The 27355-nt window shown below is 37.5% G+C and overlaps 2 protein-coding genes and 1 long non-coding RNA gene across 6 annotated transcripts in view; 2 read left to right on the plus strand and 1 right to left on the minus strand.

The window, feature by feature from the left end:
- LOC127948678 (mastermind-like protein 3) overlaps positions 1–6973 on the minus strand; it is a 106588-nt gene extending 99615 nt beyond the window's left edge. Inside the window, exon 1 of the mRNA XM_052545304.1 lies at positions 6004–6973. Coding sequence (XP_052401264.1) covers positions 6004–6390 — 387 coding nt within the window. The 5' untranslated portion in view covers positions 6391–6973. The remainder of the gene's footprint in view (positions 1–6003) is intronic.
- Positions 6974–7012: 39 nt separating this feature from the next.
- Positions 7013–8328, plus strand: LOC127948679 (uncharacterized). 2 transcript variants are annotated; one of them, XR_008152148.1, is made up of 3 exons: positions 7013–7146; positions 7757–7977; positions 8130–8328. It is a non-coding gene; the product is annotated as an uncharacterized LOC127948679 (long non-coding RNA). The 2 variants fall into 2 exon arrangements; XR_008152149.1 differs by having other exon boundaries at positions 7757–7913.
- Positions 8329–22054: 13726 nt separating this feature from the next.
- Positions 22055–27352, plus strand: LOC127949153 (short coiled-coil protein A). Of its 3 annotated transcripts, none has more exons than XM_052546116.1 (4): positions 22055–22428; positions 25534–25605; positions 25718–25798; positions 25999–27352. In XM_052546116.1, exons 1-4 carry the CDS (start codon positions 22365–22367, stop codon positions 26139–26141), a joined length of 360 nt encoding a protein of 119 aa, XP_052402076.1. In that variant the 5' UTR covers positions 22055–22364; the 3' UTR covers positions 26142–27352. The 3 variants fall into 3 exon arrangements, with proteins under 3 accessions (XP_052402076.1, XP_052402077.1, XP_052402078.1); XM_052546117.1 differs by lacking the exon at positions 22055–22428 and adding an exon at positions 24823–24951; XM_052546118.1 differs by lacking the exon at positions 22055–22428 and adding an exon at positions 24962–25400.
- Positions 27353–27355: the final 3 nt, after the last annotated feature.

Raw genomic sequence — 27355 nt, forward strand, 5'->3', positions numbered from 1 at the left:
TGTAGTTTACTACAAATTTCAAAGTGAAAATTGTATCAATGTAAATCCTACACACAAAAAAGGTTCCTTAAATGCAAATGTGCCAGCATCTGAATGAAAGATCATGGTTGTGTCTGACATAATCTGGTCATTTATCCGATGTCTCCTGATGAGTGTTTGGGCCTGGTCAACTCCAACTCCAGACAATGAGAACTAGAAACCATTCGTGTGTCTCGAACATGTGTATGTTATGTCTGTGCACCAGTTTCTGTGTGACTAAAGGCCAAAGCAGCGGGAAACCTTGCCATGGAGGAGCTGCATAAGTGTGTGTGTGTGTGTGTGTCTGATGACACTCATCTATATTTAACTGGCTCTCTCACTATGGTATGAAAGAAAGGCAGAGACTGACTTCCAGGCATCTTCCTAATCAATAATGAAGCGGTTTGCAGTTTGCCTTCAAACAAACACACACACACACACACACACAAACCGGATAAGATGCCCCAAAGATTATTTGCCTTTCTATTCTCTTCAAAGATCGACTATTAAACTTCACTTGTGGGTAAAATATTCTCTTTTGCAAAAAAGACAGTATAGTCTTACTAGCAATAGTCTGAACAAATAGTACTTCTAACCAGATCTTGGAACAAGTAGCATCTTCTTCAGCCTTTATTCCACATCTATACAAAAAAAAAAAAAAAACTAATTCCCCATGTCACTTGACCTTATTTAGGATTTTCAAAGAATGGCCACTCAGAACAGATGATGCGTCACCGGTACTCAAAGATCCAACATGACAGAAGATGGTCACATGAGATGCTTCACAGAGATGGTGAGAAGATGATCAAGTGGGCCATGAATCACTTGTTTTCCTAGAACAAGCTTTATAATAGACTTCACTGTTTCTGGATCAGTCTTTGCATCTGAAGCACGGAGATGATCGGTGACCCACGTGATGATGTCGGAATTCATCATACTGGAACTGGTGGATCATAGTGGACTTAGTATGCGCTCCATCTTTCATTCGTTCTCCATTTCTATCTCTCTAACATCCAAACCTCATTAAAAATCTGACAGCCACTGGGTACTTTCTAACAACTTTCACTGACACATATTAACACTTCTGCCCGTCTTCTCATCCAGATGTGAATTTACATGATGTGTAAGGACATTCGCATAACATGCATCTACAACAGTGCTAAGATCTGGCTTTGACTGCCAGTAGACAAAAAAAGCATAAAAATCCTATAGCAGCTGCTGTCAATGCGCTGTACTAAAGTCACAATAATCGGGAAGTAACAGCATTAAGTCTAATATTAGTGTTGAACAAACACCAGGGTGTTGCGAATGTAAAAAATTACTTGTGTGCACTGGTGCAAAAGACTTTTGACACCTGATCAAAACTTAAGAACTTGAACAATATCCCACCGGAAAACCCTGCAGTTCATCTAACTATTAGAGAAAAAAAGTCAAGCTTCTGAACTACTGATCTGTTAAGCATTGCATGATGTTTTACTGATATTATATAAGAATAAACATTAACTATTTGTTTTATTATGTTTATTAGATTCTCATAAGGTGATGAATCAGTGTTGTTGACAGAAGTCTTTTGAAAGTTTCTGATTTTGTACAAATCCATTATTCATTTTTGCAATGCTTATGCATTTTGACAGAAAACGCAAACTTTTGAACTTTGTTCCAACACAAATGTAGAATCAGTGGCAGGGCTTGTCTTTTCACTACCTAAGTGTAAGTGTGACAAAGCCTGGGTTAAGTGCAAGCTCTACAAATTGGATAAAGCCAAACTCAAACAGCTTCAAAGAGAAAATCAATGCAAAATGGCCAAAAATTGTTAATGGCATTTGTATTTATTTAGCCACAGCTATTCTTTCCTAATAATATCACTATTTGAGAGCCTAGTCTGCTTAACAGGACATAAGCGTGTGACACCTATTGAGGTCTCAATACACAATATCAGGAGCGGGAAAAAACAAGCACTCATAAACAAACATAAATGCAGGAAAGTTTCAGATGTTCATTATGAAATAGCCAGCATCGACAAAAAAAAAACCCTGCATACTTCTTGCAAGACAAATTGATTGTGCTTTTGGCAAAAGAAATGATGCATTCTTTTAACAGTCTTTCTTGAAACATTATCAAACCTTTGCGCCTGGAGAGTTTTGACATTTCTCCATAACGATACATGTATTCCAGCTCTCGGCTGTAGTACTGTACAACTGTCATGCAAACCACAGCAAGGCATGAAATCACCTGGTGTAACAGCAAAGCAGGAGTAATTCACTGGATCACACAAGCTTAAAAGGTGGCAAATGCCTGTGAACGGTAGGAATCATGATTCAGTTAATGCTGAAAATTCACTACGGTCCAGCAACTTGAGTATTCCATAGGACGACCAGTTGTTAGCACAAATAGGTCTAATGCTTGGTTTCGGTTCTCTCTGAGAAAGCAGTGGGTTTCCTGAAGCTGAGCACTTGAGTGTGGACATATTGCATGTGAGTATGTTTGTGTCTGTGAATGCACTACAATGGATCCAATAAGCCTCAATATTAAAAATGCCCAAAGACAGCCATATAGGATATCATCTTCTCTGAAATGTTTTGCAGTGTGTGTGTAAAAGAAATGGCGAAGAGAAATCCCTCTCACAGCAATATTGATTTAACTGCATGGACTATGTGCTGCAGTGTTGACATACACCTTGTCCTACATTCCAGTGGAACATGTGTACATGCATATATAGCTATTTAGCTTGTCATAAAAAAAAATAAAAATACAAAAGGACTAGACACAATCACTAAAAACAAACAAAAAAAACTTAAATATTAAATGTTACATAGTTAATTTTAAATATAAATAATTATACTACATAAATAATAAAATACAATTTTTTCAGATAAGTAAAACTGTAAATTGTGTAATTTAAGACCTTAAGGCTGTACATATTTTCTCCTCCCTACAGACAAAAGGTGTTTGGATTCCGGTAATTGACTCCAGTTGCATTACTTCCCTATCTAGAGCTCTTGGGTTAGTTTCTGTTTTTCACTTATTGAACAAAGAGCAGGTACAGAACGCTAGTTAGCAATTCCTACCATCTTGGTATGGGGGGGGGGGGGGGCAGCCAAGCTTCAAAGAGGACAAAACAAAAAGTGGTCCATACAACTTGTGCACTACATTCCAAATTTTCTGAAGTTGGCATTTTGAGAAAGAGATTGAATGTCACTCATATTACCCAAGTAGTTGCCCAAGTAGGCTTAGTTGGACTCTCCACTGACTATTTTTTCAATATTATGGAAGTCAATGGGGACCAGAAAATGTTTGGTTACCAACATTCTTCTAAATATCTTCCTTTGTGTTGAACAGAAGAAAGAAACCCATGTTTGAAGCTACTTAAGTGTGAGTAAATGACGACAATTTACATTTTTGGGTGACCTATCCCTTTAAGGCAGATAATTCATATAAAAAAAAATTGTGTAAAAGGTAATAACTTACAAACTAATTGCTTACAGAAACTAGAACGGCAAAGTTTTCAGGTATCCTAGGTTCTGGACAAACAACCCCTGCAGGAAAGTAAATTATTTTTATAAACGACTGCAGCTTTTCTGAGCGCTGAAATGCTTACACGCAGACACGCACAGTGAGACGCTTCGCACACATTATACCTGCGCTACCAGACTTGTAGGCCTCCTAGAAAACACATACACAAGACAAGAAAGTTACACAGTGGTAATATGGTCTTGGAGTGTCTGACGTCACAAACCTCATGTAACCCTGCCAACTCGGGAGTTAAATTTAGATCTTGGGCTCTGGTCCCAGACACTGCAAAACAATGTGATACCGCAAGCACTGCTTTAGCTGGAGAATACACACACGGCTGCTGGGCGCGACTTTAGTACTGATAAAGTGTGCATTAAACACACTAGAACAAACTTTTGTGAACTATTAGAACTGCAACTTGGTCCAGAGGTGACTTTGTGCTAAGCTAAACTTTCAGAGAAAGACATGAAGTCTCAAACATCCATAAGCCAACATGAAGCGATTCATCTGGGCCTGCCTTCTGATTTTATACAACATACAAAGGCTTTGTTCATATGTGGTACTAAAATCAATTTCAGATGATACATTATAGACAGAACAGCACAAAATATGGGTTTCAAAATACCAGTTCAAATTCATTTGGATCCTACAGTAACAGGCCAGTGCTGTTATTAACTAAAACTGTTGAAATTGTTTTCATGATTTGAAATAAAGCTAAAATAGAATCAAATATAAATATTAAATGAAAAACTGTAACTTACAAAACTTCAAAAATTTTACCTATAAAAAAAAGTTTGTTCAAAAACTAGAATCAACAAAACTGAAATATTAACAAATATAGAATTAAAAAAATATTAATATAAATAATATTAAAATAACACTAACAGGGTGATGTAGTGAACATGACTACATTAAGAGACCCTCACTTTGACAAATCTAACCAAAAAGTGGTTGAGTGTGACGCATGTTAGTGCAGAGAGAAAACAATGTATCGCAACTGCCTACTTGTGACTTGATCACCCAAAACAAATCTTAAAGTGTAAAGCAGGCCTAAAAGAGATACTACTGGAACCTCAGGGCTGAAGACTGCAAGGTTGCACCTTCCTTTATCTCTTGGGGTTAAGATAAAATGTCATCACCTTACACTGGTTTCAAACTGTACACACATGACTCACAAAGACTTGACAAAACATTCATTAACTTATATATATATATATATTTAAAAAAAAACATTTGCACATGTACTAGGCCTAAAAATTCTAACTACCCACTCCATAATGCATGTTAAAAATATGAACCTTAAAAAGAGTGTAAATCAAGATAACAATATTAAGCTGTAAAAATTAGGCATAATTAAAAATAACATTAATGACTTGTTGTTTATCCAGTTAAGCCTGCTGGGAATACTATATTTTACCTATAGAAAGCATGCATGCCCGTGCACGTTTTTCTCAATCAAATAAATGTGGTCTTCATAGACAGCTCGCTAGGTTTTTAAACACAGCCATTGTGTGGGGTCTGAACCCACACGCACGCGCAAGACCCTAACTCGACTTGATACAGCCACCTAGCTGCAGCACGGCGCTTATGTGGATAAAAGACAGAGAAGCAGTTGAGTCTGTGGTCACTTTAAATCGCAATGACTCCGATGTGAAGCATTTGCTGCCTGTATACCGCCTCACGGTAATGTCCACACCGCACAGAGGGAGGTCGACGACACCGGCCATTAACGCCTCGAGAACTACCCATGTCCTCCACAGAAAACAGAGACACTTAGCATTTCAAAGAGGACTGACACAAAAGGCACCGACACGATGCTCCTCCGCGATAGGTCGAGACTCGTAAGTGACTGACTCGCTGTAACTTTTCTGCGGTGGCGTCGGAACCGAGAGTCTGGAGATACTAACAAACTGATAAGTGCTCATCCTGCAAGTGGAGAGCTGCACTGAGAGTTAAAGGTGTCTTAGACTGCTTCGAAAACAAAAACAGGCTATAGTGTACTAGCATCATTTCAAACAGCGCGCCTAAAAAGAAACTGAAACTAGTACACTAATGTTACTTTTATTATTCATACCAGTGCAAATCGAGCAGTAAAAAACGAAAACGCACAATGATTTTGATTTCCAAATCCCATGATGTTATCTAAACATGCAACACGCCTGAACTACAACTAGTAAGTAGGAGGAGATCGAGTGACATCATCAACTACTACATAACTTTAAACAGACTGTCGTCTACTTCAAAGTAGTTAAAAAGCCTCCAAAGTTACTCCAAGCTCTAACGCACTTCCACACGACTATGAATGGTCTGCAAATAGTGTTGAAGTATGCTTGTATGTGCTGTTATAAGTGCACCAAGTCGGAGTTTTCAGTGTAAAAACACAGACGCCGAGCGAAAGTTAGCACTGCTACCCAAACAAACCGCGCAGAGAGGAGAGCGTGTAAAAGAGCCGTCCCGCAGACTGTAACTCACCGCGATGAGAGTGCTGCTCCTCTGCTCGGCGCTCGCGCTCGAGTCGGGCTCTTGTTGCTTGCTCTGCTGCTTGCTGTTGCCGGATTTCTTGCCCCGCTGATCTAAACTCCGCTGGTACAGACTCAGCGTCTCCCGGCGGTCCAGCTCCAGCTGCTCGGCGTGCGCTTGATGGTATCGGCCCTCGCAGTTGACGTGGTGCCGCCGGCAGCCCTCGATCCGCTGCCGCAGCCGCTCCACCACCGTGCTGTGCTTCGGTATGCCCACGTTACCGCCGCCGCCGGCGCTGCTGCCGGTTGCATTAATGGAGTTTAAGTTGACGTTACTGTTATTAATGCAAATACCGCCGCCGGTCGGTACGGCAGCGGGGCTGGCAAAATCCCCCATCATCTGTGATTCGGGAAGAACTTTGTCAAGCCCCCCTGACTCTCTCTTTCTCCCCTCTCCAAAGCGGGGCAGAAGTCCGCTTCGCCAGGGAGGCAGATACAGTGAAATTGTGGAGAAAGAAGCGTTTAAATTAGTGTAAATCCCTCCTCCGGGAGGATCGCCGTGTCAACCATTCAAAGAAAACCGTGCGGGACCGGGTTTGTTACTCTCTCGCCTCTACTGGAGCTCCATCAAACATCCGGATGTTACTCGCAACCATCACGCGTAAGCGCCGCTGCTGCGCGCTCGTCGTTTTATTGTGTTGTCCTTTTGAAAAAAGTTTTGCCGTCTGCTGCGAACAGGCTCCGGAGTTGTTTCGTGAACTTGCATTTCATTAGTGTGGCCGGCGAAACCCTCCCCGTGCTCGAACAAGGCGTGTAGTTTCTTAAAGTCCTGAAGGCTGGAGAGGAAATCCTACAGTCGCCAGTGTGTACGGCAGCTGCCACCATCACAATAATCAAGCGCTCCCCTCCTCCATGCTAGCGGAGTGATATCAGGACAACAGCCGAGCGAAGAGCAGCCACCAGCCTGCGAGCAGCACGCCAGCTCCGCGCAAAACACGGCGCGGAATCTAGTGCGCTGGACGCGGACTCAATATTGACTTCAGGAGAGGTGACTGATAGAGCGGTGTAAACGCTTTACCGGCGGGTTGGGGTACTGCATCTGATACTCACGAGGTCATGAGAGTACAAAGCTCTTTCTATCTATCGGACTGGTGAGGTATTACGGGGAAACATATTTTTACACTATAAACACGTACAAAAATAAAATAAAAATGTATTAGAAAAATTTAGAAATGTAGAAAAAATAATGCAAATAAGATAAAATATTGTTAAAAATAAATATTTGTAAAATATTGAAATTGAAGATATTTTAAGTATCATTAATATTATTATTACTTAAAAAATAATGTCCTTCTGTGGGTTTTAGGTTCATCTCAGTGGTTCTCTGGAGTTTAAAAGTTTTTAAAAGGTTCTTCTGATCAGAGTATTGGTTACTGTGTTCTTTAACGTACAGCAAAGATGGTTTTCTAAAGAACCGGAAAAGCAGCTTTCCAGAACCTACAATACAACACCTGACTGTAAAACAGTTTTGTTGTTGTTGTTTTTTTTCCTGATGTTGTTGTTGTTAGTTTATGTTTTAGGTTTTTTGGTTAATTTTAAGAGTGAAGTGTATAATTCTATTCATTCAATCACTCATTCATGCCCTTTTCCTTTCCTAAACAAAATAAATAATTTTTTTAAACACCCATGTGTAAAGTCCATGTGTTTGCTGATACAGTTTGTGTGGAGCAAACTTGTGTTAGTTTTAAAAAGCTTTATTTCCACAGATTGTCCACTCATCTATTGCCAGCGAGAGCTCTCTGCATTTCATGGTTATTTTGAAAGGTATTGCCCCTGCACTTGAGCAAACTTTTCTTATGTGGCATGTGTGCAGAAGATAATACACACATCTTAAGAAGTAACAGAAGAAAGTAACAGGATCAGGTGAGGCCCTGAAGCACTGGCTGCAGTCAGTAAATGATGATAAGGGGGCTGGCCGGTTTTGTAGGTAGGTGTGTGTGTGTGTGAGAGAGAGAGAGAGAGAGAGAGAGAGTGAGTGAGTGAGTAATTGTGAAAAAGTGCTGCTGCCCAGTCTGGTTTGCTGAGTGAGGCTAAAACGAATTGCAAACACATTCATTCTTTCTCTCTCTCTCTCTCTAGCTCATATACACAGATACAGTCAAGGCCAAAAGTTTGTGAACACCCTGTATTTTGCTGGGACTATACTGGACCCGTGTCTCTAGGCCATGAAGATCAGCCTTTCTCCTGTTTTAATTGTATATAATAAAGTCTACGAGACAGACTCTTTTAATTTTTTGTTATTATCTTTGCTCAAACTAGCAGTAACGCTAGATGGCTTTCATATATTTTAGATGAGAACTGAGGATGTTAGCAGAATATTTGAATTTGCTGAACATTGATGCATAATTCAAGTTTTTAATTGTTGGTAATCATGAATATGGTTTCACATTGGTCTCACGCTCATTTGTCTTTTTTGATGCACAAACAAAACAACACATTTCTGAGCATTTTTTTGGTATTGCATTAAAGAAAAGTGCAGTGAAAATTAAATCAGGGGAACACTTTAAGAGAAGATTCTTGTTGGTGAAGAATAATATATGAGAGGCCCAGGAACCAAATGTTTATTTGCCCTCTTGTGTCCATCAAGGAAACGAGTGAGCAAAATGCTTTTGGTGTAAATCTCTGCCTCATGGAGCAATTCTTGGGAAAAAAAGCAGTAGGTCGATTACTTTCAAAATATAGGAATATATAAATAACACATCCTCCCAGGTTTAGGACTCTCTGTACTCTCTGGAACAGTTGATATACTGACATAGTTGTTGGAACTGCTCTTTAGTGTCTGTGCTACTGGATTGTTTTTTTCTGGATCTTTTACGTGGTCTAACAGCTACAGAACTCAATAAGATCTGAACAAACAGGTGTGGTGAACAGTTCCCCTTATATGAAACGTGCTTTACACCATGCGCTGTGCTTATAATAGACACAGAACAGCGTAACTTCTGTAAACATGCATTTTCTCTAAAGTTTGTTATTAAAAACCAGGTTGTTACTTGTGTCACATACAAACAATTCAGCACCCATTACCAAAAATTGCTTTAGTTATGCAACAGTCACAAAGTTACCAGAGTTGTAATTGTTGAAATGGAGCTGTTTGATCACCATAATATTTTATGAATATGTAGAAACACTGGAAGCAATTAAAACAAAAGCACCATGGAGCGATGTTGTTGTTGTTTTAAGTCTGTCTCTATTGGATTTCAAGCTGTAACATTTATGAATCACCCTACAAATATAAAATGTGACCCTAAGCGCTTCTCCTACAACACTCATGTTCATCAGGAACTATTTTTACTCTTAATCTATTTCCTTCCTCTTGAATCTCTATAAATATCTTGATTGTTTCGATTATCTTGCAACAGTACAACTTTTGTTCAAAATGTAGCAGTCAGTAAGGTTTTTAAAAAAAGTATCATTAAAGGGGGGGTGAAATGCTCGTTTTCACTCAATATCCTGTTAATCTTGAGTACCTATAGAGTAGTACTGCATCCTTCATAACTCCAAAAAGTCTTTAGTTTTATTATTTTCATAAGAGAAAGATAGTCTGTACCGATTTTTCCCAGGCGGCAAAGAAGGCGACCGGAAGTTGAAGTCAGCTGCAAGCTGCCATCTTTTAGCAGAACTTCACTTGTTAGCATTCCCATTGACTCCCATTCATTTTGGCATCACTTTGACAGCGAATAACTTTACATCTGAGGCGTTTAAAGACTCCGTTTGTCCATTATTTATTTCTAAAGATACACGACAATGTATAAAGGGCTCCATTGCCTTCTATGTTACATTATGGCCCCGTAGAAACAGTTTTTGTAAAAAATTGGCTAACGATTGCGTCACAACCACGCGACTCTCTGTCGCATTACCGTACAGACAGGAGGAGAAGCTCGCAGGCAATTAACTTAATATGGCATACTGGCGTTACATTTTAAAATACTATACAAAATAATTAATCAGAATACTTACTCCTGCTCACTCACGACAAAGAACTCCCCGCTCAAGCTCGCCGTCTCTGCAAGATTAACGATGGCAGTTTGCACGCACAGCCACTTAGAAGATTTACATCTGTCAGACAGGCTGCTGATGTCGTCAAGCTTCGTTTGAGTCTGCGCGTCAGAAACGGAAGTGCTAAAAAACGCTAAAAATGGGCTTCAATTGTCTCAGTTGAGTTCCAATGGGGTCGCTGTTTCCATTTCTTTTACTGTCTATGATTTTTCCCGGAAAAACACGACCGGCTGGAGGCGTGACGTGTTGGCAGAGCTAAAGAATCACGAGCGCCAGTAGGCTTTTGCGTTGAGAGCGTTTGGAAGCTGTGACACCGTGAGGACAAAACCAACCAAAACAAACCATGGCTAACAGTCAGATTCAGCGTATATTTATAATCCAGAATCAGATCCAGAGGCTGAAATTTAACAAGAGCAGCATCAGCAACAACGTCTCTATGTGGTATATACTGAAACTGTATATATTTGCTTAGGCGGTTTTGGAAAAGGACTAAGTTCCACTTTGTCATCTTTTTTTTTTTTTTTTTTTTTTTTTTTTAAGCTGTACATGTGGAAAGTGCAGTTTGATGAGAACATCGCATGTTGTTTACTTGATGTGCTTACGCGCCGATAGCTAAGTTAACAACACAGAGAAATTTGAAGCAGTTTTACTCACCGCATGCGGTTCCAACACATGATCGTGACCCTTTCTCGTTGGGATTGCATCATCCTTAAGAAATAAACGATGTGCAAATCTGGCGTCAAACTGGGCCTTGTTTGTAAAACAAGCATCTTCGAAATTCAGGGAACAAACAAAAACACTTGCACAACTCCGTTGATGCTCTGTAAAAATAAACTCCATCCACTGGTCCCTTAATGCTGTTTCTCTTTTGGTAATCTGTGCAGGGTTGTCTTGCCCTGGCAACCAAAAACAAACTCTTTTTGTGACATTTCGCACTGCTCTCGCTCTGATCAGTGAATGTGTCTGCTCTGCTATACGGGAGCGCGCGCTCTTCCGGCAGACGTGCCCTCAGGACCCATATAAGGAAATTCCGCTCCATCTAACGTCACACAGAGCCATACTCGAAAAAAACTTTCCGAAACTTGTGACAAGGAACAGAAATACTCCTTCAAACGTACAACTTAATTTTTGAAACTTTGTCCATGTTTAGCATGGGAATCCAACTCTTTAACAGTGTAAAAAACTCAGTATGCATGAAATAGCATTTCACCCCCCCCCCCCCCTTTAATACCTTTTTTAAGTAAGGAGGTATTACATTGATCAAAAGTGACAGTAACAATGTTTATAATTTACAAAAATATATATTTCAAGTCAGCATCTTTTGAACTTTTGAAATCAAGAAAAAATGTTTTCACAAAAATATTTACATAGTTAAAGGTACAGGTTGTAGGACCTGCCACTAGAGGGCGCACTACCAAAACAATAACAATTGCGTGGTTTGATGACGCTAAGAAGTAGCGTGGAATAATTGGATTTGTTGTCTTCTACCCAACCGCTGATGGCCATAAATCAGACGGAAAGATAAATCATGGATTTAACGCGAGTTCAACGATTTGCGCTAGTAGATTACATACAAATTCAATGCAAAGACGCGATCAGACTATGGATCAGACGCATCCTCGCGCGGGTTTAGAGACTTGATGCCCCGCGCTTGGCGTGTATGCCGCATTATACTTATGTTGTCGATCGTTATAATAGCATATTGCACACTGTTGTCATGTGGTTTCTACGTCAGTAAAGGTGGTAACTAACGTCATTGCCAGGCGATTGCACTGCCCCTTGTCACTGTTTAGAATGGGAATTTTCTGATGATTTACAAGTAGTTGAAAACATTAGAGAAATTGTTAGTAATCAGCTGGACAAAATATTTAACACTAGCCTAGTGGTTTTTGTATATATTTACTGCAAATATCTTACAAATTGTACCTTTAACTATATGAAATGTTTCTTGAGTGCCAAATCAGCATATTAGAATGATTTCTGAAGGATCATGTGACACTGAAGACTGGAGTAATGGCTGCTGAAAATACAGCTTTGCCATCACAGTAATACATTACATATATCATATATTAAAATATAAAATCATTTTAATCTGTAATAATATTTGTAAAAAATATAAGTTTCTTGCATCATTTTAGATCTAATTAATGCAGCAGAGGAAGAGTTTAAGAGAAAATAAAAAAAAAGTAAACAGTATTGTGACTGTATGAGAAATAAAATAAAAAATATATGTATTTTGTCTTGTTTTCTGGTATAAATATCCTTAATATGAGAGATATTTTGTTGTTTTCAGATAAATGAAATTTAGTGAGGATTAAAAAAAACTTTTTGCCAATGGGATTCTTGTTTCTTGTTAGACTTCATGTTTTTTTTTATTGAGAAACAAAATTAAGACGAAATACTGAAATGAAAACAACAATACTGAAAGTGTTATTAGTATTATTATTTGCAGTCCATCAAATCTTTGTGTTAGAAAAGGGGATAGACACTGAATCAGAAAAAAGAAACGAGTCATATGGTCCACAATTTCTGTGATGTTGGGAAGCATTGTAAATATTTAATGTGGTCACCCATCCATTAGAGTGCTAATACACAGAATCAATGGAGCTGATAGATTGACTATCCATGAAGAGACCAAAAGAGAGAGAGAGAATGCACAAAACAGCTTTGCTCTCTTGATTTTAATAATCCACAAGAATAATAGTACCACTGAGGGGCTACAAGTTTATTTTCACACTGAATTTTTTGAATATGTTTACATGTTGGTGAAGAAAAGACAGGGATTAATGCAAAAGAGTATATGGTTATGTATATATCTATACATGACTCCACTGAGTAGGTGGTGTGTGTGTGTGTGCTTTTTGTAGGCAGCTCCATGCTGGATACGTGACTTCCTGTGTGTAGCAACTGACATTTGTGTGAGTGTGTCAGTGTGTGTGTGTGTTAGGAGTGAGGGGGATCTCTGACTCATTCCCTTGGTATTCAAAAAAAAAGGATCCGATCTCTCAAGAAGAAGAATTAATGAGAGTTTTTTAGGACAACAGGTTGGAGGACAAAAGAGAAAGGCTTGTGTGCAGGGGAGAAAACTGCAGAGGCAGATTACAAGAAGAAAGAGAGAAGAGAAGCTCTGACAGGTGAGCTGGCAGTCTGCAGTGTGCTGTGGATCAGTGGAAATGCTCCCAGTCACGCATCCAACATGCAGTCGCTTAATGTTCAGAGGGAGGGAGGTGTGTGGGTGTCCTTATTTCTGCACAGTCATGACTCCACACTGTCTGCTCCGCCTTGCGACCAGCCTTAAATCATAACACTTCCTACAGGCCTTAAAATCCTCAAAGAGTGTATATTACATTGGCAAAGGTGTCATTTTTTTCTTCTTGTTGGCAGTTGGTCGATATGTCTTTCAACTTGGATTTTGACACCTAGTGGTGTGGATGCAGCATCATGCACAAGCAAACAATTCGAACATGATCTTAACATGTTGGCTCTCATGAGGCAACCAATTCCATGTGGAAAAAAACTCATAAATAAATAAAACCATTTATTTGTTTGTACATAAATACATGTCTTGTAACACCACTATAATAATATGCCAAACTGTTATTGTAAATCTGCCATTAAATGCAAATGAACAAATGAATACATTAATGTTGTTGCTTTTATTTATTTGTTTATTTATCAATTTAAAGAAATACAGATATAGTAACACCACTGTAATTATTTTCAAAATTGATTGAATTACAGCAAACAAGCTGTGCTGTGGCTTTATTTATGTACACATCTTGTAGCACCACTACATTCATAATTATTACATTAATCATATGTTGTTGTAAATCTGCCTATAGTGCAAAAATGCTTTAGAATTTAATGCTATAGAGGAGGATTCTGGACTTTTTATAAATAAATGTTTTCAATGCAGAGCACATATCTAAAATTAGAAAATATTCTTATGCATGCATGTCAACAATGAAAAGAAGAAACAAAAACGGAAAAAAAATACAGTAGTTGGTGTTCTAAATCTTTTTTACACTGTCGCTTTTGCTACAGCCAAAGCATGTTTACAGTGAAGTAAACACAACATGTGTTACGCATACACTCTCTGACCTGTGTGGAAATGCACATCGCTCCAGGATCTTGGCTGAAGAATCAATGGCAGAACAGCAGACTGCAGCAGACAGCAGAGGCGAGCAAACCACCGGCCTGTGCTTTTATCCACTCTTGTTTGCTGCCTTTTTCCTCTTTTTATTTTATTTTATAGGAAACCAAAAAAAGTGAAAAGACTGCATTTATTCCTCCAAATGTTTCTTAAAAACCTTCTGAAATCATGCAGCTTCTTTGCTCTCCACAGCATTTGAAATTACAACAAAAAGTTGCATTGATTAGAAAGATCTTTATTATGAAGCCATAGGCTACTGATAAAGAGAATTTATCACATGGCATTAAGCATCAAACAGAAAGGATTTGATAAGTAATACTGAATTTACTCTTACCAAAACCGCAAAGCTCAACGCCAATTCATTGCAGACATGGAGTAGAAACTATATATTGCTAATATGAGACTGACTTGCAGTTCTCTTAGAGCTATCATCTTCTAAAGCAGGAAGAAGGAGCATAAATGGCAACAACATAACAGAGACAGCTCACATGAGACTAAGCTCTGAGATCTGTCTAGGGTCTTTACCATGGTTTGATTACACTGGAAAGACAACCTTTTCCCCTGAACACTCAAACAAAGACATTCCTTTTTCCCAAAAGAACAGATTTATGCATCTTTTGTCATCTTGACAAAAGAACTCAGGCGTGGTTGTGCTAATCATACTAATTAAAGAAAATGAGATGCATGGAACAGTTCCCAAGATTCAACTGTCCACATGCAAATTTAATTGGCTTACAGTATGGTGAGAACTCCAACATGCTTTAAATATCTGTTTAAAATTCGGTGATGGAATAGTCATAACAAGTTTCCTAGATTACCAGAAAAAAAAAAATGCAGATCTGTGTCAAGAAGGCTACTTACTGTATCCTAAGTAAGTAACTGTATAATTGATGATTTTCTTTCTTCCTCTTATAAAGACTGTTTAGCATGCTTTTATGAAGCTTTTGCATATTTATTACATATTAGCTTCTGTCTAATAGCGTGAAAAAGTATGACACACTATTTTCTGCAATATGTCTGCCTTCTGTTTCGATGGATGACTAAATTTTCATTTTTTGGTGAACTGTTCCTTTAATGGGGGTTAAAGAAACCCTCATTTTGAAAACAACATTTTGTTTTGACAACTTTGTTTTCACGTATATACCAAAATCATGGTTGCAGTCACAGTAATGACTGTCCAAACCACTAATAGCTGTTTGGTTGGCCAATTAGCATTGTTATGTTGCAACCAGGTGTTTTCTCACCGACATGTGACCACTCTGTCTCTCTGAGTCGATGGCATTAGATGTAGACCGGTGTGGGCAACATGCACCTAACAATGTAAAATAAGAACATGACCTCATTTGTTTGTTTACTTGCTCAATCTTAGATGAGTGTTTTTCACATTTGACTAGTCATGGTGAGACTTGGACTCCTGGACTGTCTTTGGGCGACCCAGTGGCTAAGCATATTTTAGTACATACAAAACACAGCCTGAATTCTTCATACATGAATAAATGAGTGCTGAAAGAAAGTGATTAACGTTCATAAAAAGTTGACTGTCAACCTCAAGAGATCAAGCTAATACGAGCTTTGTACACTTCTAGCAAAATATGTAAATTAAAGGAAGATTTTAAAAAAATCAAAAAATTTTTTTTTACTTTAAGTCAATATTTTTTTAAAGTCATTTTTTCATCAGAATATATTTGGAGAAATTTAGCATCACTTGCTCACTATTGGGTCCTCTGCACTGAATGGGTGCCATCAGAATAAGAGTCCAAACAGCTGATAAAAGCATTATAAGTAATCCTCACCACTCCAGTCCGTCAGTAAATGTCTCATGAAACGAGCTGTTTGTTTGTAATAAATCAATTCAACATAAAGACATGTTTAACTTTTAAACTGTTGCTTCCAGCTGAAATACGAGTCCTCTATCTATAACATTGCTTTCTCTTGTGAAAAAGTCATCTAATCTGAATCAGAGGAGAAATGTGCACAAGTGAAAACAGTCCAAACCAGAACTAAACAATTAAGTCTGTGGATCTGATGTGAGAGGACAATCACTGGAGGAAGTGTTATTGTGGATCATGGACTCATATTTTGGCCAGAAACGATGGTTTAAAGTTAAAACTTATGAATGATTTGTTTACAAACATGCAGCTTTTTGCTTCAGAAGATGATGATTGATGGACTGGAGACATGTGGGTTACTTGTGGATTATTGTGATGTTTTTATCAGTTGTTTGGGCTCTCATTCTGACGGCACCCATTCACTGCAGAGGATGTGTCCATTCACGGAAGTGATGTAATGAGAAACATTTCTCCACATCTGTTCTGATGAAATAACAAACTAATCTACATCTTGGGTGGCCTGAAGGTGAGTACGTTTTCAGCATGCGTTTATTTTGGGGTGAACTATTCCTTTAAATACAGTTTTAAAACATGATCATATAAATTGTTATATTAGACAAACAAATTCATGTTTACAAGGCAAGCAAATTCAGCGACAAAGGGGAAAGATTGAGAGAAAGGTGACTGTAACTCATAGTATAACACTAGCACTTTACAAAAGACTTCAGGTCTTTCTAAAACATGAAATGGAGTCACAGGTGAGCTGGATTTTGGTTTTACCTCCAAATAACGCACATCAGATGCATATAAAGCTATGTGAGGAGAGGATATAATTACTAAAAGCAACCCATGTATTCTGTGATCACTCAAAGTCAAGGAAGTCCACGGAACTAATCCATGATGGAAAAATGTAACTAAACCCACATGCATTATCACGCACATACCTAGACCAACTGAGATCTCTTAAATATTTTAAGCCATTTCCATTAGTAAAATGAATTACACAATAAGCTAGACAGGTAAGAAAGACACACAAACACACCTATTCATGAACTCACAATATGTTCATGCATAATCTATGTGCACATCTATTTTTGTCCTATTTAGAGACACAAAACACTGATATTTATAACGATAATTTATTATTATTATTATTATTATTATTATTATTTCAACTCACAGACACAAAGGACAGCATGTGTGCTTGTATTTAACAGTGTTAGACAGTGAAAACCCTGGTGATTATATGATCATTTCAGGACATGAAAAGTGGCATTCAAGATACACACACACACACAGAACGAGAGAGAGAGAAAGAGAGAGAGTGCTCAGATTAAATTCTTCCACTTAAAGTAGACATGTTCACATTTATTAAGGATCGCTTCTTATACAGTAAATACAGTATTCATATTCAAGTGTTATATCTGAATTGTTTTTGAACCGTGAATCATGTGCTCAGATGAATGTATACAAGGACAAATCAGTCTGAAGATTAAATAAAGGCCACTTATGACATAAGATCACAAGAAAAGTCTAGACATTCTTGGTTTGAAGCATGTATCTGAGTATGTATGGATGTTTTGTGTTCATTATGAAATTATTATGTAATGAAATCCACTCTTGAGTCAGCTTCTGTGAATGTTTTGGGAGATTTACAGCATCATTATGCTCTGGTTTAAAAAAAAAGTGCTAACATCCATCTGTATGTGTTGAAGCACTATAATGTTCTACTATAATTTAATTTATATTATGCCTTCTTTAAGTGGCTGCCTATAAAGCTATCTTTCTGTCTACAAGAACAACAGAAAAATATACAACAAATTTAAAATGAGAACCAACTGCTGGAGAAATTGGGACTTTAGACAGAAAGATGGATGAACTTGAGTGAAGAGGTGAGAAGAATAAATTGAACTACAGTTATGAGCCGGCAGAGCGGAGGAGCGAAACATGAAGAGGAATGAGTTGAGCCGAACTATGGAATGTGAAACTACAGGTTGCAGATCAAACAAAGGTAAACTTCAAAGAAGGTCATTCAAAATGTTAAGCTTGATCCGATTGTGTTAAACTGTTCTCATATGTTGATCCCCTTCGAAAAGTAGTCATCTTAAGGCCCCCTTGGAAGTTTGCTGAGGCCCCCTGTGGGCCTGGTTCCCTGGCTGTTAGTGCTGATGATTGTTTTTCTATTATTACCAAAATTTGCATTATAGTCTGTGATGGCTGATATTTTTAAATGAGTATTTAGAGGTGCAAACTACAGAAATCACGACTCCAATAGATCTTACAAAAGAGTTTTTGTTTAGCATGTGGATTTACGGTTGGAGGTTCTGTAGGGTGAGGAAGATGACATGATGAAGTCATAGAGACCATCTGCATCTGAGATGGCCCTGGCACTCCACCACGATGACAGCTTCTTCCTGTAGTGTCGCCGCAACAGCGCCTCGCACTCCCCTTCCTGAAGCCTCTCCAGGGCCAGCCCTCCCAATTCTTGCTTACATACTCATATACATATCAGACTCTCACCACAAGCATCTAAACATATTTCGACAACAAATCAATAAAGTGATGGACCTTAAATACTTGAAACTAGCATTACAAATTTTCATTTTCAATGTCACATAAAATACATATATACTTTGCTGCTGTTTTTTTTTTTCTGCATATGTGTCTTTATCATTGCATAAAAAGGGACCATTTACAGATTTGCGATTCCTTGTGATTCCTATATCTTATAATTTCATGCACTTATAATTTCATGCACTGTGCAGAAGAGTGGTGATTTGGAACCTGTCTTCAGGGTCGGGTTTAGTTGTACTGCATCATTTTTCAGTGCAGGCAGATTGAACCTCGGCTGGATGTCACGCCTCAAAGCACTGGAGCCAGGTTCAGTGCTGCCTCCTCTTCCCCTGGCTTGGCTGAGCAAAACGTGGGCACAGGGGCACCTTCACTCCCTGGTGTGTCCTATATGGTCTGAACAGGCTGTGTTAGGATATTATCATTTGTGTGGTCACTGGCAATGTGATTTCTGTTAATAAGGAGAAAAGATCTGCTTGACTAGTAAGAGAAAGAGGAAGGTGGAATTGGTGTGAAAAACAGAAAACAGAAAACCACATGCAGGTGTGTACTATACTGCATGGTATTATTAAAACAGCATATAGGCGTAGTATATTATAAAGCTGTTTGATTGGTTGATGTTGACTGACCCTTTTTTGATGTGTACACCTTTCCACCAGTAGGTGGCAACAAGTAACTGCTTTTAAGATTAAGTCATTGAATTAGCCACTCAGCTTATTATTTATTTATTTATTTATTTATTTTTCAAAACACTGTTTAGAAATAAAACAAGTGACTTGGTGCATTACAAATTGCATTCTCTCTGAGTATGTTTCTTTTGAATATGTACTTACACTGGAAACTTTAAAAAAGTATGTTCTATAGTTTGAATGTGTTCACAGCATTACATTTACATTACAACCGTTCTGTCTGTACAGGGAGAGATCCCGTCGCAGCACGTGTTTGGTAACACGGTTAATTACTGCTCTTGCACCAGTCAAAAAATAACATTAATTCTCATTGCTCTGCTGGTGTTCCTAAACCCAAAGCTGATTTTGGTCTGTACAGGATTGATTGTTGCTTGTGCTTATGCACAGTACAGATGGGTTGAGCCTCCTTTACAAGCATCAAGAGAGCCACTGCCAGCCGTGGGCATCTGTTAACTTTGTAGTCAGAAAGCAATGAGAGAGAGAGAACGAGAGACTGCCCATACATCTCCATTAGTGTTTATGCTTTAATCTGCCCCTCTGTCACTTATTGTGCCATTATTGTGTCAATATATAATTTTGTCCCTTTCTTCCATCTCTCTTATTTTCTTGACTCCACCATCTCAACCTTCATCATCCTCTCTTTAGAATTACCTTATTCCTTCCTTTTCATTCATTCACTTTTCATCTGAAAAGACATTTAATTTTTAATTTAATATCTAATTAAATTTGTTGACTTGAGCTTAAACTATTTTGTTATTTTTACAAACTTTAAAGGAATGAACAAAGTTCAGCCAATAAAGAAAACGTACTTAAGTTTGTTTCTTCATGGGAACAGAATAAGATAAATGTAGCATTGCATCATTTGCTCACGAAAGAAAATGGGTGCCGTCATAATGAATTCAAACAGCTGATAAAAACATCACAATAAACCACAAGATTTCCACACAAGTCCAGTTAATCAATTAACATCTTGTTAAGTAAAACAAATCCATCATTACAACATTTTAATTTTTTCTTTCTAATATGAATCCATAATAACATTTCATAACAAAGTCCATTCTAATCTTGCATTAACTGTGTCTCTGCTGTGTAATCAATCTTGTAAATACTCAGGCTTCCACAGAATATGGCTGTCATATAAAACCCCTAACCTCTAATCTAAAAAAATTACTAATTCAAAGACCTTGGCAATAAAAAAGATTATTATACGAAATAGCACCAATTTAAACTTGAATAAGCTTGGAACATTTGTAGGAAATTATGTTGTTCAGTTACCTTGAATATAATCAAAGGTAAAATCGAAATGAATCACATCAATTAGTTTTGTATTAATAAAAATGATGGTGTAGTCACTTTAAAGATGAATCTATGGGAGCCATATACTGTTGTGTTATGATTGGTGTTGCCAAGATTAACAACAGCTCACCAATTTTGCAGTCATTTTGTTAAGCTGCAAAGATGTTATTTCCTGACTACAGTCTATAGCTGTCATATGATTTATTATTAGGGCATTGCAAATTATGTTTATGCTATAACATTTTATATTTAAATGTATAATAGACAAAATTAATACATATTCAAATTAACATGAAAAGTAAAATACTAATATTTAATAGACAGAACTAAAAGCGCACAGAAACATTTAACCTACTTAAAAGGCAGCTATGATGCATAAGTATGTTTATTTCTTTTGACAAGCATTACATCTGTGTTTCGTGAGCACAGCTAGAGACCCACAGAGACGATGAAAACACTGTCAATTCCTCGTGTAATTTATGACAGGCTCTAACCACTAGGAGGCACTTCACACATACTTGTCAGACGATTATCAAAGCTTTGTTGCCAACAGACAGAGACGATGTGATTTTGTACAGATGATCCTTGCCAAAAACATTAATATTATAACATTTAACATTTAACAATGCAAGGCCATACCCTATACCTAAATACATGTACATGTATATATATATATATATATATACACACACACACGCGTGCACACACACACAGACAGACAGACAGACAGACAGACAGGTAGATAGATAGATAGATAGATAGATAGATAGATAGATAGATAGATAGATAGATAGATAGATATGTAGATAGATAGATAGATAGAAAGATTCCCTCAGTGAAAAAGTTTGTTGGAACTATTCTGAATTTATGTTTTTATCAGACTCTCATTCTGACGGCACCCATTCACTGCAGATGATCCACTGGGGCAAGTGATGTAATGCTAAATCTCCCCCGAATCTGCTCCCATGAAGAAACTACATCTTGACCGGCCTCCTGGGGTGGATACATTTTCAACTAATTTTCAATTTGGCTGAACTATTCTTTTGAAGACCCCATGAAATCCAGTTTTGTCATTACAAGTCCATGTCTGTTGTCCTTTCATGAAGATTGAGACAAATAAAGAATTGCCATACTATGGTATGAAAAAATGCAGCCTTTGCATAAGAAGTATTTGCTGCAGGTTTTGGTTTAACTCTATTAGAATCAGAAACTAGCCTGTCAAGATTTCTTATGCCTGCAGCTTTAAATGAAACAAGAAAGAAAGCACCTAGAGTGCCAATCAATGCATCACAACAAGTCATTTCAGTAGCTTGTAGTAAAACTTCAGGCTTTTTACAACACTGATCAAAGTGCAAACCAATTAAGTCTGTGTAGTTAAACACTGCCATGTGGTTTTGTTTGTGTGAGGCCATCAGACACTTCCTTTAGTTAATGTGTCACACTGGAGCACCGATGAAATGAGACAGATGGTGCGAGAAAGTTAAAGGTGTGCGCAGTTGGGTGAGAAGGTTGGGGGGGGGGGGTCTCACTGTAATCTGAGAAAGTGAACGAGTGAACTCTGGATCTCTCAGCAGGCGTCGCCCTAAAGTCTGCTTCAGCTTTGTCACCTGAGTTACCACACAGGTCTGGTTGGTAACCGTGGTGATGGTGAATAATTGAGAGGGTAAGGCCGGACGAACTCTGCAGCGTTTCAGGAAGAGAGAGAGTGAGAGAAAGGACCTTACCGAAGACATTTAGTCTAATAAATTATACTCACATTTGCGAACAAACACTCTTGGTCATGAAGGGAGAAGTGGATGAAGATGATGGGACGTTTACAAACATCTCACTAGCTGATGATTCAGGTAAGACTTGCCTTGTCTTGTCCTAAAGCTGATCTGAAATCAGTTCTCTTTGTTCGGGAAACTGGGAAATGTACATGAATAGAAGCACACAGGTGCACATTATGCACTCTCATTGTGGTAGAGTATATTAACACCAAACCTTGGATTCAATCTTTCAGTCGACCTGTTTTCTGTCAGTGAGCACAGGTTTTGTATTTGTTGACATTTTTGCTCATAGGCCTTACTGATCTGAGCTTATGCACCTCTGTTGTTGTGTGGGAAACAAAGCTGTATTTGTGGTAAGAATTTGGCAGTGTTCGCTCAAAAAACTCAAAAGCTCAGATCAATAAAGCTTTAGATCAATCCATTTAAAAAAAAAAAAAAAAAAAAAAAAAACTATGCAAAGCCTGTGCTAACTGAAAGAAAACAAGTTGACCAAAAATTGAATCCAATATTTGGTAATAATATAATATAAATATAAGCTCATAAAAAATCGTTTTAGGCCGGAATTTTTGAGGTGGGAAAAATTCCCTCCCAAAAAGTACAAAAATTATATATAAAATAATAATAATAATAATAATAATAATAAAAATCTTTGGGAAATTGTTTTTTGACTACCCTTAATGATAAATGTCAGTAAGTTTTTGTCCAATGCAGTAACATCAACAGTATGTCTGAAAAAAAAGAAAAAAGAAAGAAAGAAAAGAAAACCTGCTCTGGATACAAAAAATAAATCAGTATCTCAGTGATACTGATGTAACACTGCCCACTTCATATTGTCTTTAAAACTATGTACTACCAAAATTTATATTAATAATTTGATACAATAAATTTATTGTTTACTGTACTTACATTTAAAAAAGAATAACACATGTAATAACATAAATATACATTTATGTAGTTGAATTGCATGGTTGACCATGGCCAAACATTAAATCTAACCATACCACCAAACCTGCCCAAATCTTACCCTACCCCACCTCAACAGCCACAAATACAACATGAACTCAATAAGTGCATATACCCAATTACTACTACTACTATTATTATTATTTAGTTTATTAAATTAAATTAAATAAAAATTTAAATTATGCATTTAGCAGACGCTTTTATCCAAAGCGACTTACAGTGCATTCAGGCTATCAATTTTTACATATAATATCATATCATGTGTTCCCGGGGAATCGAACCCCCAACTTAAATACATAATGTCAATTAATATTAAGTACTAGAATGTTTACTTTCATTTTTTAAATGATGCATTAAGTATATTCTTTGAGCAGTAGGATATAAGTTAAATAAAATAAATAAATATATTTATGCATTTAGCAAACGCTGTTATCCAAAGCGACTTACAGTGCTTTCAGGCTAATTTTTTTTTAGGTTCTAGCAATAACTTAAGTATCTAAATACTTTAGTGCTGTGCAGCATGTGGTTTTCTTGTCCAAATACAGGAATGAATAAAGAGGCACTGTGTCAACACATGTCAGAAACCTCCATAAGAGGCAGTAGGTGTGTGCTTGTGTACAGACGAGCTCACACATACAGTAATCATGTGTGTATAGCTACTGCCAGAGCAGTCAGTAAGTAGAACAAAGGCTGCATATTTCAGATGACTCATGTCTACTCTGAGCGGTCATTTTTAAAGGGATAGTTCACCTAAAAATGAAGGATCGGTCATCATTTCCTCATCCTGATGTAGTTTCCAAACCTTTATGACCTTAGTTCTTCTGAGGAACACAAAAGATGTTGGTGAGTACAGACTGGAGCTGGTTGTTGCACTTTTTACTAGAAATAAAAGCATTTGATTATTACAACCATTATTAAGCAGAAACAGCACATATAACATATGGTGACCTTTAGTGACAACATGCCCCAATAGCTGGACGTGTTGTCAAATTAAATGGGGTAAGATGCTATTAATCCACCTATTATAAACCACAAAATGTAAATATTAAAAACTTATGTGAAAGCAGATGACATAAAAACTATTAAAGCCTTGTTTTTGGCACCCAAGTATTGTGACCGATGCATTGCTTACACTTAAAACACGTGATATATTTCCCCATCCTGACATTTATGAAAAATACCCTAGTCAAGAACACAATTCATCAAAATCTTTCATCATTATGTAGTTGATTCCTAATATTATAATGTCTGGCTGCTTGGTTTTATTGTGTTTTAATTGGGCAGATTTTACCAGAATTATTTATGATTAGTATTAGAATGATTCTATGAGGTTATGTGACAACAAAGTAGCATACTATCATAATAATAATTTCAAAATAATAATACTAATAATTCTAATGAGGACAAATGTTTATTATGTTGCATACTGCATTGTTTTTCATATAATATTCTTTAAAAACAGAAGGCAGTTATGAGCTTTGTCTCCATCTGTCGGTGCTTTTTTTTTGGTAGTGAGTGCAATGCGAGAGAGAAACAGAGAAGCGATGAGGTAACGGACTGCCTGCATCATTACCTTGACATCAGCTTTGGAGGCTTGATAATAAATAATACGGGGCCAATTTAGTATTTTATCAGGTAAGTTAGGACTGTGTGACTCTATCAGTGTGTGTACTTAAGTTCTTATCACATTCCATCATGTTTATTTCCTGTCGGCGTTCATTTATTATTATTCTTTTTATTTTTTAGTTTATTAGCTGCTGATTATTTAACTGAGTTTTGTTATCGGGGCCTGTTTCTAACATGTCTTTTATCACCCAGGCTGCTGTAGCGGCCTGTAAAGCGTAAGAACCAATGGAGACTGATGATGATTGGACGTAGCATGTATTGAAACTTCATAAAAATAAGTTAAAATATCACGTGTTGAGTACTAATAGCAAGATAATTACGTTTTAAGCATGTAATTTAAATGATAGCGATCTTATCTGTCTGTGAACTATATTTCTTTATGTCAGGCGATGGTTTGTTGTTAGCCAATAGCTAACTTAACCGTATCTTTTTATGCGCTGGGCTGGGACCTTGAAACGGTAACGTTATTTGTGTGGTACTCCCAACGACTGCCATGAAATTACTTTTGTACATTTTCAAAGTCATAACTAATTGTTTATATTATAAGCATATTTTATATCACGCTGATAATAGCCTATCTCTCACTCACAGCTGACGGACAACCGACAGTCCTACGCTTCAGACCAGAGGACCAGGATAACACCATGAACTGTGAGATTGATGGTAAATATCACCCACAGGTTGTGATAATATGTTTTATCATGTAGTTAAAATGCGTATTGTTAAAATGAAAGTTGATTTGGCGCAATTTCAGATCTTATATGTGTGTTTTCAGGAGAAATGGAGAATCAAGTCGAGCAAGAGGACAAGAGGAGACTCATAAACCAAGTGTTGGAGCTACAGCACACACTTGAAGGTTTGAAAGTCTTTGAGTGTACATTGTAATATAAAACTGTTGTCTTAGTGGTTAGCTGTTGCTGTTTTGTAACTGAATAGACACCCATCATGTTTCTGTTTTTCCTCAAACCATTCTACTCTGATCCGCTCAGGCTCTCTAAATGGCTGCTGGAAAAAGCTAAGTGATGCACTCTAATGTGTTGTGTCTGTTTCCATTAGATCTCTCTGCACGTGTGGATGCGGTGAAAGAGGAGAACCTTAAGCTCAAATCGGAGAACCAGGTTCTCGGGCAGTACATCGAGAACCTCATGTCTGCCTCCAGCGTGTTTCAGACCACCGACACCAAAAGCAAACGGAAATAACGTGTGGTCACGTCTACTTTATCCATCATCTCCTCTTTCCAGCATTCAAACTACTAGCTTATTCATATAAGCTGCTATTTTGTATTTATTTTGTTGTACAATGTACTGATGCATCTCTCAGTATGGTATGGGTAAAACTTGAATGGACTGAGCTGCTGTCTTTCCTTGTCAGCTAACTGTGTTACGAAATATAACAGGATGCCTGATGCAGTTTGTGGTCAGATAAGTACAGAGCTGGTGTAATACCACTCCTGTATAATTCATTTAGCAGGTACATAATCAATCTCAGACCCTCTCATTGACTTTACAACCTTTTTAAATACTAGACAGCTGAAGTCAGGTTCTTAAAAAAATAATTTATGCTGAATTTAAGGTTTTTTTTGGCTTTCAACTGCTAAAATTTGCAGTGTACAGCCAGATTGAACACAGATCTGTTCTCTTGAATGTGCATGATATCACATAACTAAAGTGCATGATGTAAAAGGCTAAAGATGGATACCCTAAATTAGTCCTCCCTCACTTGGCATGTGATTTTTCTAATTTAACCCAAGGTTACTGCCAATTATCTTAATGCCAGTTGCTCAGCTGGTGCAGAAAGTATGCAATTTCTTTAATTTCCTGACCCACTGGTTAAAACAAAGTACCTCCTCATATGTTCCATTATTTGACTCACCAAACCATTTACTTGCTTTCATATTTGGATTTATCTTAAAAGGTATGACTAGTGCACAAACCAAACATCTGTTGAGTAGGATCAATTGATTGAAACTGGCTACCAGTGTAAACTGCAGCATTGTGTTGGAGAGTTTGCTCTTCCTGGCCGTGTCCTTTTGTTTGAGGGACTTAAAATGGATGAAATGAAATGAATGGATTTGAGCTTTTACTGCTTTCAAAGACCAGTCTGGTTGAGACTGCTGAGTGATATTGATCTGATTGCTCCAAAGTGTCTGCTTGGGCGGCATTTAGGAGGACAGATGCTCTGCTCTTTGCTCAGTTTGCTGATGTGAAATTTCACTTACTATGAATTAATGATATGACACAGAAGCATCTGCCACAACACTATATACTCAATCTTATTTTACTTTTGTAAAAAATTCATTTGTGTAATGTATGTTTGCAAGGTCCCAATGTAAAGTACTGCCTGTTCCAAAAGTGTACATTTCATTTTGTTACAATTATGCCTTTAATAAAATACTTTGCCTTTGCACAAACCA

Source organism: Carassius gibelio, chromosome B1 (genome assembly GCF_023724105.1).
Source record: "Carassius gibelio isolate Cgi1373 ecotype wild population from Czech Republic chromosome B1, carGib1.2-hapl.c, whole genome shotgun sequence".
Classification (NCBI taxonomy): domain Eukaryota; kingdom Metazoa; phylum Chordata; class Actinopteri; order Cypriniformes; family Cyprinidae; genus Carassius; species Carassius gibelio.

Coding starts and splice junctions, on each gene's coding strand:
- LOC127949153 (XM_052546116.1), top strand. CDS start 22,365: ATGAAGGGAGAAGTGGATGAAGATGATGGGACGTTTACAAACATCTCA. Junction 22,429..25,533: donor CTCACTAGCTGATGATTCAG/GTAAGACTTGCC, acceptor TCTCACTCACAG/CTGACGGACAACCGACAGTC. Junction 25,606..25,717: donor CATGAACTGTGAGATTGATG/GTAAATATCACC, acceptor GTGTGTTTTCAG/GAGAAATGGAGAATCAAGTC.